At 55.5% G+C, this 16,504-nt stretch overlaps 2 protein-coding genes across 11 annotated transcripts in view; one reads left to right on the top strand and one right to left on the bottom strand.

Annotated features, from left to right (window-relative positions):
- The first annotated feature begins 1,662 nt into the window (after positions 1 to 1,662).
- Positions 1,663 to 16,187, top strand: LRRC71 (leucine rich repeat containing 71). Of its 4 annotated transcripts, none has more exons than XM_040230223.1 (16): positions 1,663 to 1,972; positions 5,904 to 6,053; positions 6,360 to 6,485; positions 6,581 to 6,656; positions 6,889 to 6,966; positions 8,736 to 8,804; positions 9,028 to 9,187; positions 9,273 to 9,356; positions 9,450 to 9,539; positions 10,205 to 10,351; positions 10,554 to 10,647; positions 10,987 to 11,075; positions 12,453 to 12,494; positions 12,570 to 12,684; positions 13,042 to 13,163; positions 13,401 to 16,187. In XM_040230223.1, exons 1-16 carry the CDS (start codon positions 1,810 to 1,812, stop codon positions 13,518 to 13,520), a joined length of 1,725 nt encoding a protein of 574 aa, XP_040086157.1. In that variant the 5' UTR covers positions 1,663 to 1,809; the 3' UTR covers positions 13,521 to 16,187. The 4 variants fall into 4 exon arrangements, with proteins under 4 accessions (XP_040086157.1, XP_040086158.1, XP_040086160.1 ...); XM_040230224.1 differs by having other exon boundaries at positions 1,664 to 1,972; positions 12,573 to 12,684; XM_040230226.1 differs by lacking the exon at positions 12,453 to 12,494 and having other exon boundaries at positions 1,664 to 1,972; positions 12,573 to 12,684.
- Positions 15,395 to 16,504, bottom strand: part of ARHGEF11 (Rho guanine nucleotide exchange factor 11) — a 111,259-nt gene continuing 110,149 nt past the window's right edge. For all 7 annotated transcript variants that reach the window (XM_040230211.1, XM_040230209.1, XM_040230212.1 and 4 more), the window contains one exon: positions 15,395 to 16,425. In XM_040230211.1, coding sequence (XP_040086145.1) covers positions 16,370 to 16,425 — 56 coding nt within the window. In that variant the 3' untranslated portion in view covers positions 15,395 to 16,369. The remainder of the gene's footprint in view (positions 16,426 to 16,504) is intronic.

Here is a 16,504-nt window from a genome sequence, read left to right as displayed (position 1 = left end):
GTGTGTGTGTGTGTGTGTGTGTGTGTGTGTGTGTGTGTGTGTGTGTGGTTTCAGAGGGGTACCAGGCACTGATCCTGACTTGGGGCACTCACTATAATGGAGAGGCAGCCCAAACCCAGTTAGCTCTAGAAATAGCCTGACTGGCATCCCTGCATTCATCTGGTCCTCCCTCCAATCAGCTGCTCGAAATACAAGCTGGTTTTAGGTTTCCTCTGCCTGAAAGTCTCCATTGGTGGCCCATGGGTTTTGGGCTACAGTCAGAATTGTCCAAGGCCTTAAAGGCTTTGCTGGCATGGCCTGTCTGTCTCTTCAGCCTTACTCTAAACTGTGTTCCCTGTCTCTCTGCTCCAATTACATTGGCCTCTGTGTCCTTCTCTCAGTGACATGGCTTCCTATGACAGGGACTTGGCGCATCTGGAATGCTCTCCCTCCCCCACTCACCTGTTAACTCCTGCTTGTACTCCACATCCCGTTTTCTCTTTCATAGCATTGATGACAGATGTATTTATACACCAGATACCTGCAAAAGGCCAACAGGGTGCCAGGCACTTCTCTAATGTGTTGGGTTTTAATGTGATTATTTGATTATTCCCTGCCTTCCCCACCAGACTGTAAGTTCCCTGAAAACAGGAATCCCATGTTTATGTTCAACATTGGTTCCCCTTGGCACATAGTAGGCACTCAATAAATGTTCCCCCAAAGGCTGAGTGGCTGAGTGAGTTAAAGGTACCAATGGTAATTACTGGCAAATGCTAAGATAGATGGGCAAATTGCTCCGGGAGCTACAAGCCTGGGCAGGTCGAAGCCTTTCCCAAAGGGTAGAATTTCTACAGCGGAACAGCACAAAGGCTCAAAGGTGGGAAGGTCTGGGGGTGGGGGTGTGGGGGGAGCATGGAATGGAGTGAGCAGGAGAGCAGAGGGGACAGGGAGAGGGTATACTCAGATGGGGGCCCAGTAGGGTCTAGACTACCTGAGGACTTTGAATCCAACTTTCTAGGAAGCGTGACCCGCCTCCTTAACTCAGTGGATCAACTAAGTCCCCAGACCTCCAGCAAGCTAAATATATGGGGTCGAGATTACAAACCAAGAGCCACGCCAACTCGCCAATTCTGCGGGTCTCTCTGGGACTCTTCCACCAAGGGCCGTCTCCTTACAGGAGAGGATGACGGACCCCGGAGACTGGATCTGTCCCTGCCCGGACTCTTTCCTAGGTTCCTCCTACAGCCATGAACCCTAATACGCTGAGTTGACGCCGGGCTTCCCCCGGGTCAGTTTCGCGGATGACCTTGGAAGGCTCCTAGCCCGCCCCCCGCAGCCCCACCTCTCCGCCCTGATCTTGCCCTAGCCCCGCCCCCTCCTTTGGTCCGGTCTGGTCCAGTCCGGGATCCACTCGTCTTCCTCCTCCACACCCCGCCCAGGTTCTTCTCCTTTCTCACTGCGGCCCTCCCGGGCTCCTCTGCCCGTGTGACCCCCTGCCGCCCAGTCGGGCCCGCTCTGCCCTGACTCCGCCCTTCCTGGGTGTCCTCCTCCGTGGCTCCGCCCTCCGGGCCCCGCCTCCTACTAGTGACTCTGTGGTGCCCCCTGGCGGCCTCGCGTGCGCTCCGCGGTTGCCCTTTGCCCGCGGGCCGGCCCACCTCGCGCGGTTGTCGTGGAGAGGGACGCGGAGGCGACGCCACGGCAGGCGGGTCCAGCTGGTGCAGGCGGAAGTAGAGACCCTTGATTCAGCCACCTCCAAGGCAAGCCCCACAGGTCTGGTCCTGCCTCCTCGCCCCCGTTAGGGTTCCCAGAGTCGCTGCGGACGGCAGAGGCATGTCGGGCGAGGCAAGCGCACCACCCGCGACCTCACCCAGGGCCCCGCGTCCCGGGATCCAGAAATCATCGGGTGCAGTGAGCAAGAAGGGGGATCGCGGGGCCAAGGAGAAGCCGGCGACCGTCCTGCCGCCGGTGGGCGAGGAGGAGCCCAAAAACCCTGGTACGTTGGTGACGGGGTTGAGGGGTTAGGCCTCTAGGCTTCGGCTCCACGCACTCCCACCAGCCACTCGTCCCTCGGATTTAGCCAGACTGGATGGGGCGTCGTCGCTGTGTCAGGCACTAGCGGGCGAAGTAGTAATAATATACTACCAAATACTAGCAGATAATAATAGAATTTCTAGTGCTAAGGAGTGCTGTGTGGAAAAGGACTCCACAGGCGGAAGTTCGGTTCGGTTCAGTTCAGTTCAGTCGCTCAGTTGTGTTCGACTCTTTGCGACCCCATGAATCGCAGCACGCCAGGCCTCCCTGTCCATCACCAACTCCCGGAGTTCACTCAGATTCACGTCCATCGAGTCAGTGATGCCATCCAGCCGTCTCATCCTCTGCCGTCCCCTTCTCCTCCTGCCCCCAGTCCCTCCCAGCATCAAAGTCTTTTCCAATGAGTCAGCTCTTCACATGAGGTGGCCAAAGTACTGCAGTTTCAGCTTTAGCATCATTCCTTCCAAAGAATTCCCAGGGCTGATCTCCTTCAGAATGGAGTTTGGTATGTGAATGTAAATAGGTCCTGGCACGTGGTAAGAGTGTTGAAAGTGGTCACACTATTGGATGTTCACGTGTTATTAGGCTTGTTTCTTCTCTGTACTGTGGAGTCCTGTCCTGCCTGTTGTGAGGAGGCACAATGGAGTTGATGGTGAGAGTATTTTTATAAACTGCAAATTCACTTGTTCACTCAACAAACACACATTGCACACCCATTTCAAGCGCCCTGCTCCATCCTGGGATGTGAATCACAGTTTCAGTCCCAGTACAGTTCCTACAACCAACCCAGTTTGGCAGATGTTTGTATTGAACTTGATCTTAAAGAACCCACACTGGTTTGGGATGCTGACAAATAAAATAAGATGTGCCAATTTGTATGAGAGAAGAGGGTCCAGGGAGTGATGGGAAGATGCAAGGGCACTGCCAAGAGTGACTTTGAGTTTTATAGACATTTATTCCAACAATTACTTTTTTGATGTCTGCTCTGTAGCCAGGTCCGATAGAGACAGAATGAGATGGACACAGTCCAGCTGGAATGGAATATACATTCTCTAGGAATCGAACATCATTGGAAAAGTATGCATATGAGTGTGGCTTTTTATGTTGCAAGTGATAGAACCCCAACTCAAACTAATTATCCACAAAGGGGAATTGATTGGAAGCCTTCTTGATTCAAACCACTACTTTGCATTGAAGACAGACAGGAACTTGCGATCTCTGGACTCACAGAAAAACAACTTGGAGAAAACACGCTGATATCAGACCTTGGTCAGGTGCCATCTCCTTGTCAGTGCTGGTGGCTGTGGGAGGGGAGCTATAGGAGCTGGAGAAAGAACATTTTCTAGAAGGAAAAACCAGACAGTTTAGAATCTCCTATAGATATGAACCCAGCCACATCTCACACACACACACCCACACACACACACACACCCTCACACACACATACACAACCCACTCTGGCTGCTGTGTGGGAAATGGAGTAGCAGAGGGAGAGAATGGGGGCAGGGAGATGAGTTACGAGGCATTTTAATAGCCCAGGTGAGGGACAGTTGTAGCTGGAGGAAGGTAATGGGGAGCTGGGTTAGGCTTCTTGGAAAAATACTTCCATGGTAGAAAAAGAGTTGGTGAAGTAGTGGATGGTGGGGGGAGGGGAGGTAGCAAGAATGATTCCATGTTTCTGTACTGGACGTGGGATGGGTTCAAGGGCCATCCATGGAGACAGGCATACATGAAGGAAGAACATGTGAGAGATTTCCAAGGGCTGGTGTTGGCTGAGCAGCTGGATGGAAGGGTCTGGAGCAGTGAGATGATGTCAGGTCTGGAGATGTGAATTGGGAGGTGCTGATGTTTGGGTGCATTTAAACCCTGGGAATAAAACAGATTCCCCTGGGGAGGGAGGGAGTGGAGCCAGAGACAGGAAAGGGCTCAGAACCCAGCCTCAGGGATCTTAGAGGAGGAGGAGCTGACAGAGGAGCCAGAGAGGTCAGACAGAAAGGGAGTGATACCAGGACATGGCCACATGGTCCCAGAAGCTTTAGCAGGGGCCCTGTGGCAGGGTTCATATAGGGCAAAGAGTGAAGGCAGATGCAGGAAGGTTTACAGATTTAGAGAAAACCCCATCTGGTGGCTTCCTTTCAAGAAGCTATGAGGTAAGCTCACAGTGAGCGTGAGGAGGGAGTGTGAGAGGGGAGGAAAGCAGGAGCAAGGCCCTTTCAGGGCTGTGCTGCTCACTGAGTGGCTGCTAGCTGAAGCCCAGATGTGGAACATTTCCATCATTAGGGGCGTGCTGTTCTAGAACGGGGTTCTCGGGTGCTCTCCTTGGCCCATCTTTGGTGTCATTTGTGAACTTGTGAGGGCTTCCCAGGTGGCTCAGTGGGTAAAAAACGCACCTGCCAATGCATGAGACACAGAAGACTGGGCTCGACCCCTGGGTCAGGAGGACCCCCTGAAGGAGGGCCTGACAACTCACTCCAGTACTCTTGCCTGGAGAGTCCGCATGGACAGAGGAACCTGGCGGGCTACAGTCCATGGGGTCACAAAGAGTTGGACACGCACAGTGAGCTTGTTGGAAATGCAAATTCATGGACTCTGCTTAGACTATGGGATCAGAATCCAGGAGGGATGGGGCTCAGGAAATTCTTAACAGGCTTTCCTGATGATTCTTACAGACAGATGTTAAAGTTTGAGAATCTCTGTTTAGAGAAGATGGTGTGAGTGAAGCAAGGAAGGATGGAGGGGTTCTCCCAGTAGAGACAGGAGCTTGGGAAAGCAGGCCCCGTGCAGGAGTCAGTTGTACAAGGGGCTTCCCCTCACCTCCCAGTGCCGCCTCTCATTTACCCTCACCGTGCTGAGCACACAATCTCCCAGTGGCCCACACCCTGCGCACAGCATCCCCGCTGTCAACTGCAGGAATTCTCTTCTCTGGGCACAGCCCCTGCAGCCTGTGGCCTGGGTGATGTTGCTGCAGGGTTTCCAGGCTGCCCTTCAGGCTGGCATCAAGCCCACCCTCTGCCTCCAGAGTCTCCCCTTTGCTGGGACACCCCTTCCCATCTAAAGGAACCACTTCTTGCTGGGAGGCCCATTTAGGAGCAGGGAAGAGCAGGCATCTTTGGGTACTCAGACACCTCAGGCCTGCAGACCCCTCTGGATGGCAAGTGCTGGGCATCTGCCTGAACTACTACAACTCCTGAATGAGTTAAGATTTCCAAAGCACTTAGCACAGTGTGGGACAGGAGTACCGGCTCTGTCCATGTTTCTTAAATAAAGCCTACCGCCCTGCTTGGCCTCAGTCTGCGCGTCAGGTGGGGGCAGTAGGGGTGGGGGAGTGGGTTGGGGAGATGGAGAGGTCCTTGTGGGTTCCTTCCTTTTCTCACATCAGGCCTGGGCCTTCTTTCCTCGTGTGGCCCTGGGCAGTCCCCGCAAGGAAGGAACAGGGGAGGTGGTGGGCTCGGGAGGCAAAGGTCCCCTCCCCCCAACCCCAGGGAGCGGAGAGCCGGAGTGGAAGCGGCCTTGACCCATGGGGTGGGAGGAGGAGCCGAGGCGCCCGCCTTGTCGACATTCCAAGCCCGTTAGTCCCTTCTTCCAGATCTCGATTTCCCAGTTTCCTGCCAAGTGTTTTCAGTGTCGGTCTCTAGAACGCATCTTACATGTTAAAAATGGCCGTAAGGATGTCTGCCTCTATGGAGGGGCTCCGGGCCGCCCCGAGGCCAGAAGCGCCGCGCAGGCGAGCGTGGGAACGCGGCGCTGGGCCGGGATCCCAGGCGGGAGGGGGAGCGGGGCTGGGTGGGGCGTCCTCTGGTCTCTGCTGCCCTCTGGTGGCGACCTTGGGCTCCAGCCGGCGAGCTCCGCGCGGCTCGGCCCTTCCCCGCCCACTCTCGTCCCCGCCCCTGCAGAGGAGTACCAGTGCACTGGCATCTTCGAGGTGGATTTCGCTGAGCTCTGCACGCGGTGGGGCTACACGGACTTCCCCAAAGTGGTCACCCGACCCCGCCCGCAGCCGACCTTCGCCCCCTCGGCCTCTACGTCGGAAAAGCCCACAGTAGGTGAGTGACAGCGGAGCCGCCAGGGTGTCTGCCAGGGCCACCGCGTCCATCCCCAGCCTCCCATCGCACGGCGGGCGGAAAGGCGGGGACGCAGGGCATTGTGCGTGTGACTGAGCGGGGTGGATTTCAAGGGGATGGGTGGGGAGGCAGGTGTCGGGGGATTTGTTTCGGGGGCTCTCCTTTCTCTCCGTGGGGGCTGTCCCGGCCTCTCTGGCACCCGTAGGTTGGCCGGATCGTGGGGCCCGGGGCGGTGACTCTATCCTCTCCCTCCTTCCCCGGCTCCTCGCGCCCCTCCCTGCCTTCCAGATGACCAGCGGCTGTCGGGGTCCTGCAGCCTCAACAGCCTGGAGAGCAAATACGTGTTCTTCCGGCCCACCATCCAGGTGGAGCTGGAGCCGGAGGACAAGTCCGTGAAGGAAATCTACATTCGCGGTGAGGCCTCCTCAGCGCACTGCCCCTCCCACCCGCCGTCCCCCACCCCACCGTACCCCTCCGGCCCGAGGTGCCTTCCTTCTCTCCTTCCACAGGTTGGAAGGTTGAGGAGCGGATCCTGGGTATCTTCTCGAAGTGTCTGCCCTCCCTCAGCCAGCTGCAGGCCATCAAGTGAGGGGGCGTGGGGGTAGGGGACCGGGGCTGCGGGAGGGGCAGGAGGCCAGTGGGGGCGGCAGGCTCCTAGCGGTCTGGGAGAAAGAACGGAAGGGGCATGGAAGACCCTGGGGAGTTGAGGAAAGAGGGGAATGAGGAAGGGTGTGGCTGGGTTATCACGGCGGCTGGGGGGACAAATGGAAAGGAGGTGATGTTCCAGCTGCAATTCTGTGCTTTCCACCGTTTCCAGCTTGTGGAAGGTGGGGCTGACTGATAAGACCCTGACTACCTTCATCGCCCTCTTGCCTCTCTGCTCATCCACGCTCAGGTCAGCAGAGGGGAACAGGCGAGCGGGGAGGAGACCTGGGTAGACGGGCTGGCTGGGTGGTCTGAAGGGAGCAGTTTGGGAACAAGGGGGACAAGTTCCAGCTCCTGTGGCCTGGGCTGGCATCCCTGTGGAAAGAGGGTGCTGCTAGTGTCTGTGGGGGTTCTGAAGTTCCCATCTGACAAGCTGTAGGGTCCCCATTTTCTGTCTATACCAGCACCTAAAGAGCCTGCCTTTGGGGCCTTATTTCCTCTCCTGATCATCAGTCCTGCCTCCCTGGTTCCTCACTGCCTGGGCTCTGACGCTGAACCGGGGACTGGCTCTTCTCCTACAGGAACTAGCAGTCCTGTGAGGGAGGGAAAAGGACATAGCAATGAATAGTGCAGGGCAGTGTGGGGACTGCAGAGGTGGATATTTTATGGGAGACATGGAAGGGTGCCTGGAGGGGGCGGTTACTAAGCTGAGCCTTGAAAGAGGAATAGGAAGAGGCCAGGCAGGGAACCGGAAGGGGCATTCCTGTAGAGGAGGGAGTCAGAGCGAAGTGTGAGGTAGTGACTACAGGCGTGGTTGTTGTAGAAAGAACACAGCTGATCTGGCTGCTCTTTACTGACGCTCCCCTTGCATCCTTGACTTCTGCTTTACAGACCTTCCCACCGTCACTGGCTGGCCTCCCCACTTGTCTTCCGTAGATGGAAGGGATGCTTCTTGAGGGCAGGGCTTTTGTCTCCTTCAGCTGGAGCTCTTTGTTCATTCTATCAGGGTAATTAGAAACAATTTAGCCAGCAGGAAAAAAAAATATTGAGTTCATCTTAATATGTAAAAATAAGTCAGATCAACATAATAAAATAATAAAAAATAAATGCAATCAGGTTCAGATGCTAGATGAGCCAGGCTGAAATGTTGGGCAGATATGAAAGAATTTTTTTTTTCCATGGGAGGAATTTTTTAACAGAAAAGTTTACAGCCGTTAGTTCCATGTTTGTTGTAACTTGGAAAAAGACCTCCAACCTGTCAATACTGTTGGAGAAGCCACTGCCCTGTGGAGGGGTCATGTACTGGGTAACTGTTGCTGTGTAACAAGTTACCGCAGATTATAGTGGCTTAATACAACAAACGTTTATTATCTTACCGTTTAAAATCCAGGTGTAGGTTAGCTGGTGCCTTTGGCTCAGGGTCTCAGTGGGGTTGCAGTAAGGCGGTTGGCTGGGGTTGCCGTCATTTTGGGGGGTGCAGGGTGGTGGTGGTGGAGCATCGGCAGCCAAGCTCACTTACATAGCAGCTGATTGGCTGCAGTGCCTCCAATTGTGAGCCTTCCCTAGGTCATCTGGGTGCTCTCACCACCCGGCAGCTAGTACCAGAGAGCACCCCAGTTGGAAACCACAGCCTTTTTGTAACCTAAACTTGAAAGTGACCTCTCATCGCTTTGCCCTTTGCTTATTCATTAGAAGTGAGTCACTAGGTCAGCCACACTCAAGGGGAGAGGGTTACACTGGCGTATGGATACCAAGCAGTGGGGATCACTGGGGTCATCCGAGGGGCTCCTGTACCATCTTAGAAGCTCCTGTCACTAGCTCTGGAGAGCAATCCCTTCACATGGCACACTTCTGGATTTCTAGTCTGGAGAAGGGTCACAGATAATTTCCTGTGTCAGGGAGTTGGGGGGTGGGGCATGTTCCCAAGCTGCTCGCCAGAGCCCCACCCTCCCTCTTTGTCCCCCCCCCTCACCTGGCCTCAGTGGTGTCTCTTGGGTCTCAGATCTCCCCCACCCTCAGGAAGGTGTCTCTGGAGGGGAACCCACTGCCGGAGCAGTCCTACCACAAGCTCATGGCAGCAGACAGCACGTGAGACTCCTTCCCCTCACCGCCTTTCTCTGGGCTCGTCCCCCACCCCCAGCCATCCTTAGTTCCCACCCTGCCTTGTCCCTCTAGCACCTCCCCCAGGACCCTCAGTTCCTCCACCCTCAGACCCGAATGGCCCTCCTCATGCCCCCAAGTTTTCCGAGGTAACCGAACCGCCCAGGATCCCAGATTCCCCAAGACCCGCGCTCTCCCTCCCGTTGCCTAGGATTGCCCATTTGTCTCTGCGGAACAACAACATCGACGACCACGGGGCGCAGCTTCTGGGTCAGGCTCTGTCTACGCTGCACAGCTGCAACCGGACCCTGGTCTCGCTCAACCTGGGCTTCAACCACATCGGGGACGAGGGCGCGGGCTACATCGCAGATGTGCGTGCGCAGCGGGCAGGGTCCCACGCGAGCTGCGGCGCCCGGGGCCAGCCGGCTGGCTCACTGCCCCTCCCCACCCCTGCAGGGCCTCCGGCTCAATCGCTCCCTGCTCTGGCTGTCCCTGGCCCACAACCGCATCCAGGACAAGGGCGCCGTGAAGCTGGCTGAGGTGGGTGTGCGGGATAGGCGGGGCCGGGGAGAGACCCCCGCTCCCAGTCCCCGCTCCCCGGACGGCTGATGGCGAGGTGCCGTCCCACCCCAGGTCCTGAGCCCCTTCGAGCTGACACATACCGAGGTGGTGGAGCGCCGGCGCCTCCTGCTGGAGAAAGGTTCGCAAGAGCGCTCGCGATCGGTGAGGAGCGCCCCCAGCCGGAGAGCTGAACCGCTTCCCAGGTCGGCCGCTTTCAGACGGCTGGACGTGTCCTAAGCCGTCTTCTCTCCCTGTGTTGTGACCGTTTTTCTCTCCGACCTCAGCACACATCTAACAAAAGTTTGGTCTCTAACCGCAGAGCCACTCCGCTGAGGGCAGAGTGTGTTGGTTAAGAGAAAGGACTAGATTTATAGACCGCAGGGACTTGGAATCTGGCTCATCCACGAAACAGCTTGAGACCTTGGGCGTGTGACTGAACCTCTCAGGGCCCCAGTTTCCTCATCTGTAAAATGGGGATAACTGTGTCTACCTCATAGGATTGTTGAGAGGATTAAATGAATTAATTCAGCTAATGCACTTGGAAAAGTGCCTAGCACTTAGTTTAAAATATGTTAGCTACAGTTTTCTCCCCTCAGTATGAGTCTAAATGCCTTTCCTACCCTCCCACCCCCACCCCCAAACTCATCCCAGGATCCCTCTGCTACTTGTTCCCAAAATGCCCCGTAAGAGTCTCAAACAAATCATGTTAGCGTTTAGGCAGGGAGATTCGATGGGGATGCTGCCAGCCTGATTGCCACCCAGGCACAAGGGAAGGGACACTGGCTTCTTCCTCTTCTATCCCCCCCCCTCCCCATTTGTGAGCACAGCCTTCCACCTCTCGGCACGGGGACTCCAAAACAGAGCGTGACAAGAATCAGCTGATGGGGGTCAGCAGTTTTGCATTGGTGGAGAAGGACAAGACGCAGACAGTGAAGACACCCAAGGGTCTGGGCAAGAAAAAGGAGAAGTCGGGGGTAGGTGTGCTGGGTGGGGGCAGTAGAGTCTTGGGCGCTGGAGGAATAGGGGAGGAAGCTTCCCTTGATAAACAAGTTGGGTGGAGGCTGGAAGGCCTTTGAAGGTCCATCTCAGGCCCAGGGTCCTAGTGCCGACCCCTTCCCATATCTGCTAGAGATGCAGGACTCTCATCTCTCATCTCTCTTCTTACATCCTCCACAGGAAGTGGTGAAGAAAGAGGAGAAGTCAGGGCCTGGGCAGTCACCTACACAAGGAACCCCTAAGAAAGAAGACTCCGCAAAGGCAGGCAAGGGGAGTAAGTGCTGGCACCTGCCTGCAGTTTGTGGATGAAGGCGCAGCCCTGGGCAGGAGAAGCCGCCTGCCCTGAGCTAGCCTTCTTGTGGATGCTGTTGGAAACCCCAACCAGCCCCACTCACTGCACTCCACACTGATTCCCTGGGCTGGACCCCTGTGGCTCTGCTCTCAGAGGAGGAATCTCCTGCCCTGCCTGGCTGAGCCCCCCCTCCAGCTCTATTTCTACTGTACCCAAACCCACAGTGTGAGGAGACCCTTTCCTCGCCCCAGCCTTTCTCTGGGGAAACTGGGTGGTGGCAGAGGTCTGCCCTGTGCATTCTGGCTCCTCTTCCTACTCCAGAGGTAACCATCCCTGAGCAGAAACTAAGCAAGGGAAAGGGGGCCAAGACTGGGAGCAAAGAGAAGCGCAGCATCCTCATGGAGTCTGAGGTAGGCTGGGAGAAGTGGGGTGGGGAGCACGTCCCTGGGGTCCAGGCCCCCAGCCCCTCCTGGAAAGGAGTCTCCAGTCCTGTCCTGTGGCAGCAGCCACTTCACCTGGCATTGTGCCCTAGATCCTGCCTGCTTCCTATCCCAGCCTGGGCTTGCAGAGGGTAACAGAGCTCAGTGCCCCTCGCCTTCTATTAGGAGCCCAGTCTTTGATCCTTGCCTCCAGTCTGCTCCCCAAATGCCATCTGTTCGTCTCCACCACACCCACAGTTGCAGAGGGAACAGAGCCCTTTGGCCCTGCCAGCAGCTCCCTGGTGAGGGGCAGGGTGTTTTCCTGGTTGTGGCACTGCACTCACAGCAACTTGAGACCCTCCCCTTTGCCCTTGCAGCCTCCCTTTTCTCTTTCAACATGGACCAACTTGTCCCTTGCTTTGAAAACCTTCTTGGACTGCTGACTCCGTAGCGCCCACCCCCCACAGTGGAGTCAGCTGCCCAAGGGCTATGTGCACTTATGCAGTCACACATGGGCTATTGTACTTTGCTTCACTGCGATTCAGATACTGCATTTTTATTTATTTATTACAAATTGAAGGCTTGTGGCAACCCTGCATTAAGCAAGTGCCATTTTTTCTCCCAACAGCCCTTGCTCACTTTGTGTCTCTGGGCTACCTTTCGATACTACTTCTCTCAGTATTTCAGGTTTTTTCCATTACTATTGCAGTTGTTATGGTCATCAGTGATCTTTGATATTACTACCCTGATTCTCTGAAGGCTCAGACGATGGTCAGCATTTTTTTTTTTTAGCAAGGGTATTTTAAAATTAAGGTATATACCTTGCTTTTTTTAGACATAAGCCATTGCACATTTAGACTAATATAAATGTAACTTTTATATGCACTGGGAAGCCACTTTATTGGAACTGAACCCACATCTCTGATGTATGCCTGTGTTCCAAGACCTCCCCACCCTAGGCAGGGAGCAGCTGCTGTTTCTCCCCAGGATGATTGCATTTCCCTCTCATCCTGCCTTCAGCGCCATCTCCCTGCAGTCCTTTACCCTCATTGATCTCCCTGTTAGAAAATCTTGAGCTTGAATGCCAACACTACTTCACACCTCTGCACCTGCTGGCACTTTCCCCTCTTCATCTGACAAGGACCACACACGACCAAGACGCCAGCTCCCAGGCCATCTCCTGCAGGGTAGACTGCTCCCAAGCCTGGCTAGCTGTCCCTCCCCTGTCTGGCCCGCCCCCACCCCCCTGCCCAGTTCTGCTTCCCTCTGTCAGCTCCAACACCATACCGCATTAGTCTCAACTCTCTGGCTTCCCCGCACAGAGCTGCTTCTTGAGGGTATGGGCTTAATTTATCTTTGTATCTCCAGCACTCGGGACAAAGCCTGGACTATAACCGGCCCTCAAAACATGTATGTTGAATGAATGAATGAATGGCCTGTTGACCAGCTCCCCTCTCCTCTGCTGCAATTAGTATTCTGCCTTAGCAGCTGGTTGGGGAAGCTGCCGAGATGGTCAGCCCTCTCCTGGAGCCTGTGGAGCACCGCGACGGCAAAGTTTTCATGCCTGGGAACAAGGTCCTCTTGCACCTCAATCTTCTCCGTACGTTTGCCAGTGCCCCCTGCTTTCCTCAGGAGGCTGGCTGGTCCCCCGGCGGCCACTAGGTGGCCCCCATGGCGCTCCATGGGGCAGAACCTGGTTCTCCAGCGGCTGGGCATCACCTGAAGGCCCTCTTGCATGGGGCTTTGGGGTGGGGGCGGGTCCGGGCTCTGGGTCAGGCAATTAGCAGAGAGGAGCAAGATGAAAGACTGAGGGAAGTGAGACAAAAAGGAGAGCTCGGATGAAGGACCAGGTCCGGTGTTAGTCTGGGCGAGTGAGCTGGAGGAGCAAGGGATTAATATGGTGTCGGCAAGCAGGTGGTTGGCGCCCCGAGGCCACCTCGTCTACTCCTTCCTCCAGGAAACCGCATCACAGAGGTGGGGCTGGAGGCCTTCCTCACCGTGGTGCAGTACCAGGCGCAATTCGCCAAATCCAAGAGCGCATCCAAGGGCCCCGTGGGGCTGCTGTGGCTGTCCCTGGCGGTGAGTCCCCATCAACCTCTCCTGCTCTGTTCCAAGGCAGGCCCCGTAGCTTCCCTGTCCTTTTATCACTGCACAGCCTTCATCCTTCTCGCCCTGAGACTGGCAGTCAGGCTCCTTTTCGCCTTTTTTTCCGGGCCCCCCAGCCCCTAACCCACCTTGTCCTAGGAAACGATTTTTCCTGGGATGATTCACCCTCACTGCTTTTGTCAGCTATCAGCGTGCCCTTTCTTCTTTCAGAAAAACTGCTTCTCCCCACAATGTCCTGCATACACTATGATCCAGGAGTTGATGCTGCCAAGGGACCCCATCAGTAAATGCAAGCACAAAGAGGAGGAGCCCCTGGCTTCTTCCACCTAGCCCCGCCCCCTGCTTTTCCCCAGAGATTCTGGGCCACAGAAGTGCATCCTTTCCACCAGTGGGCTGGACCTCCCTGGGGAAAGCTCAGATCATTAACAAAGTCTACTGCTGTACTTCTTTCCTTGAGGTTGTCTGGAAGCTCTGTCCCAGAACTACTCAGAATATTTAACTTTATGCCTGTTCAAAGTGTTAATATGGCCAGAAATGGCCAAATCGCTTTATGGTTCTGGTGGGGGGTGATCTCAGCCCCTCTGCTTGTGGCCGGCCAGGGGCATCGCTCTCCCGCCTCCTCAGGACCTAGTTCTTGCTTGCCCAGCCTACAGTCACCCCCTCCTCCCCCACCAGAGGACATGTGATATGCCAGGGTTTGCAGTGTCTCTGGACTTAAAGAGGCAGAAGGAAAAGTCTTGGGAGAGCAGCCAACAGGCACAGCGGAGAGGAAGAGTGGGTGGGGCAGAAGCATGGAGCGCAGGCTCCACCATTCCACCTTCTCAGACTGCCTCCTCTGGACTGGTTTGGAGAGGCAGGGGCGCAGCCTGTGAAAACATGCTGAGCTAGTACGCTGCTCTGTTTGAGGGTGCCGAGTCCCTCATCACGTCTGTAGCAAAGGCGAAGCACTGAACGTGGACCCTGACAACACTGCCTACTGCTGCCAGCGACCTGAAACCAGAGCCACCCAGACGGTGCCGGGGCAGGAGGGGCGGGGGCCCTGACTTCACCCTTCAGTGCTGCATCCCCTGAGATGGCCTGATCATGCCTCCGGAGCCCAGGGCTGGCTTCTGGGGAGCTGACATCCACTCTTCCAGGAGCTGCCTGAGAAGTGTCCTTTTTCACCTCTGAGCACGTCTAACCTGGTCACATCCTCTCGACCCCCACTCCGCTTTCCATTGCCTCAACAGAGATCTGCTCTCTGTGAGGCTCTGTGGCCCCTACAGTGCCCTCTCTGCCTCCAGCCGCCAGCACTGCTGCTTGGTCTCTTGGCAGCTGGCTGCTGAAGGGAGCAGGGTGCAGGAGCAGCTCTTTGAATCTGCAACGCTGAGGACATCACAGGTGCTTGGCGATGACCTGTCATCCCAGCCTCTCTTGTGGGTAGCAGGAGACACTTATCTCAGTTTAAACACTGAGGTAAGTCTGAAGCCTTCTAAAGCTTCCGTGGAGCCTTACAGCCCATGTCCTCATCCCTACACTTTATCAAGAATGGGTAGTGTATTCATTCTGATGCCCAACCAGACCGTAAGCTCCTGAGGTCAGCACTCAGCATTATGCTGGGTTTAGGAGGTAAAAAAACAGAGGGAAAGAGGATCTGTCCCTTAGTCCAACAATGGGAGCAAAGAGAGGAGGTCTGAATGGTCGCAGTCCTGGGGGCGTGGCCGTGTCTGACAAGCTGCCTCCGGAGGGTGTCAGAGCCTGCCAGAGGACTCGGACAGTATCTGGCCAGGCCTCTGAGATGACCCTCCCCTGTGTATTGCCTTTAAAGTCCTAAAGCTCACTGAGGGCAGCCCATGAGGGCTCTTGACTCTGGGACCACTGCTCCTTTGTGTGTGTGTGTTTAAACTGAGATAAGTGTCTTTGTATGTCTTAGCTGTGGGGGCTGTATCACTTGGTTTGCCCAACTGAAGTTCAGGAAGTGCGCCCTGGAGCTTCGGGAGAGAATATGGCAAGGCCTGGGTCTGGGGGCTGCGTTCCATTCCTTCTATCCAATGCTAACCAGTCTCAGAGGGAATAACTACAGTATCTTTGATCATAGTGGTTCCAAGAATCACACACATACCACCACAGTTGAAGAATATTTAACTTTTCTTAAAAAAAAGAAAAAAAAAAAACCATGAAAGGAAGAAAATAAAAGAGTATACATTATTTTAACAGCAAAACAGTCATTTCCATATCTATATTTTATATATTATATATATATATTTATATATATATATGTATATATACACCTAGCACAGTGTGTATATTCTATTAGTCAGTCGGGGGTGGAGTGGGTGTGGTAATGGGGGCCAAGGCTGTGGTAGCCCCTGGGGATGGTCCTAGGTTAGTTTAGGGACTCCAGCATTCAACCCCCTACCCCCCGTCCTGGGGCCCAGTTTTCAGCTCTGTACCTGATACACTGGTTTTCTACAGGGAGAGGGTGGGGAAGGGTGGACACAGGTGGGGTAAGAAGTTCCCCTGAAGATGAGAAGTCCTGGGAGAGAGGGAGGAGCTCAGCACCGGGCCAAGGAGGCTGGAAGCTGGAGGCCTCAGGGATGGCGCCACCTCTGGGCCCTGATCCTGGAGCTGGGCCGCTAACTAGGAGACCCAAGTAAGCCTCCTGTTCCCTAAGCAGCCCCTCTGTAACTGCCCCCAGGGCTCCAGGATCAGAAACAAAAAAGGGTGAAGTTATTTACAATCGCAGAGATACACATACAATACGTACATATTTATAGGAAACCAAAGTGACAAAGAGGAGAGGTGGAGACACCCACCCCAGCCTGGGGGTCCTGTGGAGAAGGGAGGGAGGAAGAAAGTGCATTTACACGGAGCTGCCTCCTTACACTCACACTGGCTCGTCTGAGGGCACCCACACATACAGGTGCGCACAAGTACGTGGGGACCAGGGGGCCCTTTCAGATGCAGTCTGCATGCTTAGGAGACAGGAGGCCTTGAAGGGGTGGGCTGAAGGGAGGGGGGAAAAGACACTGACACTCGACTCCAATCTGAGCAGACCAAGCAACATGCGGTTCCCCCCCAGGCTCTCGGCTGGAGCCTTCTCCGCGGGGAGGAGGTCTGGGGTCTCCCCACCCCGCGCCCTGCCTCAGGCCAGTCCCTAGCGGAGGAGTGGGGATGTGAGGACTCAGTGGTTCCGACAGCTACGGTCCTGGGGACGTGGCTGTGTCTGCCGTGCCGTCTTCCATTGGAGTGGGGCCTGTGGGGAGTGGGGGCGGCGTTGAGGAGCTGGCCTCCGAGACGGCCCTCCCCCATGTCTCTCCTGGGCAGTCCTCAGG

Source organism: Oryx dammah, unplaced genomic scaffold (genome assembly GCF_014754425.2).
Source record: "Oryx dammah isolate SB20612 unplaced genomic scaffold, SCBI_Odam_1.1 HiC_scaffold_28, whole genome shotgun sequence".
Taxonomy (NCBI): domain Eukaryota; kingdom Metazoa; phylum Chordata; class Mammalia; order Artiodactyla; family Bovidae; genus Oryx; species Oryx dammah.
The sequence above is the reverse complement of the archived record's forward strand: the minus strand, read 5'-3'. Positions and strand labels throughout refer to the sequence as shown.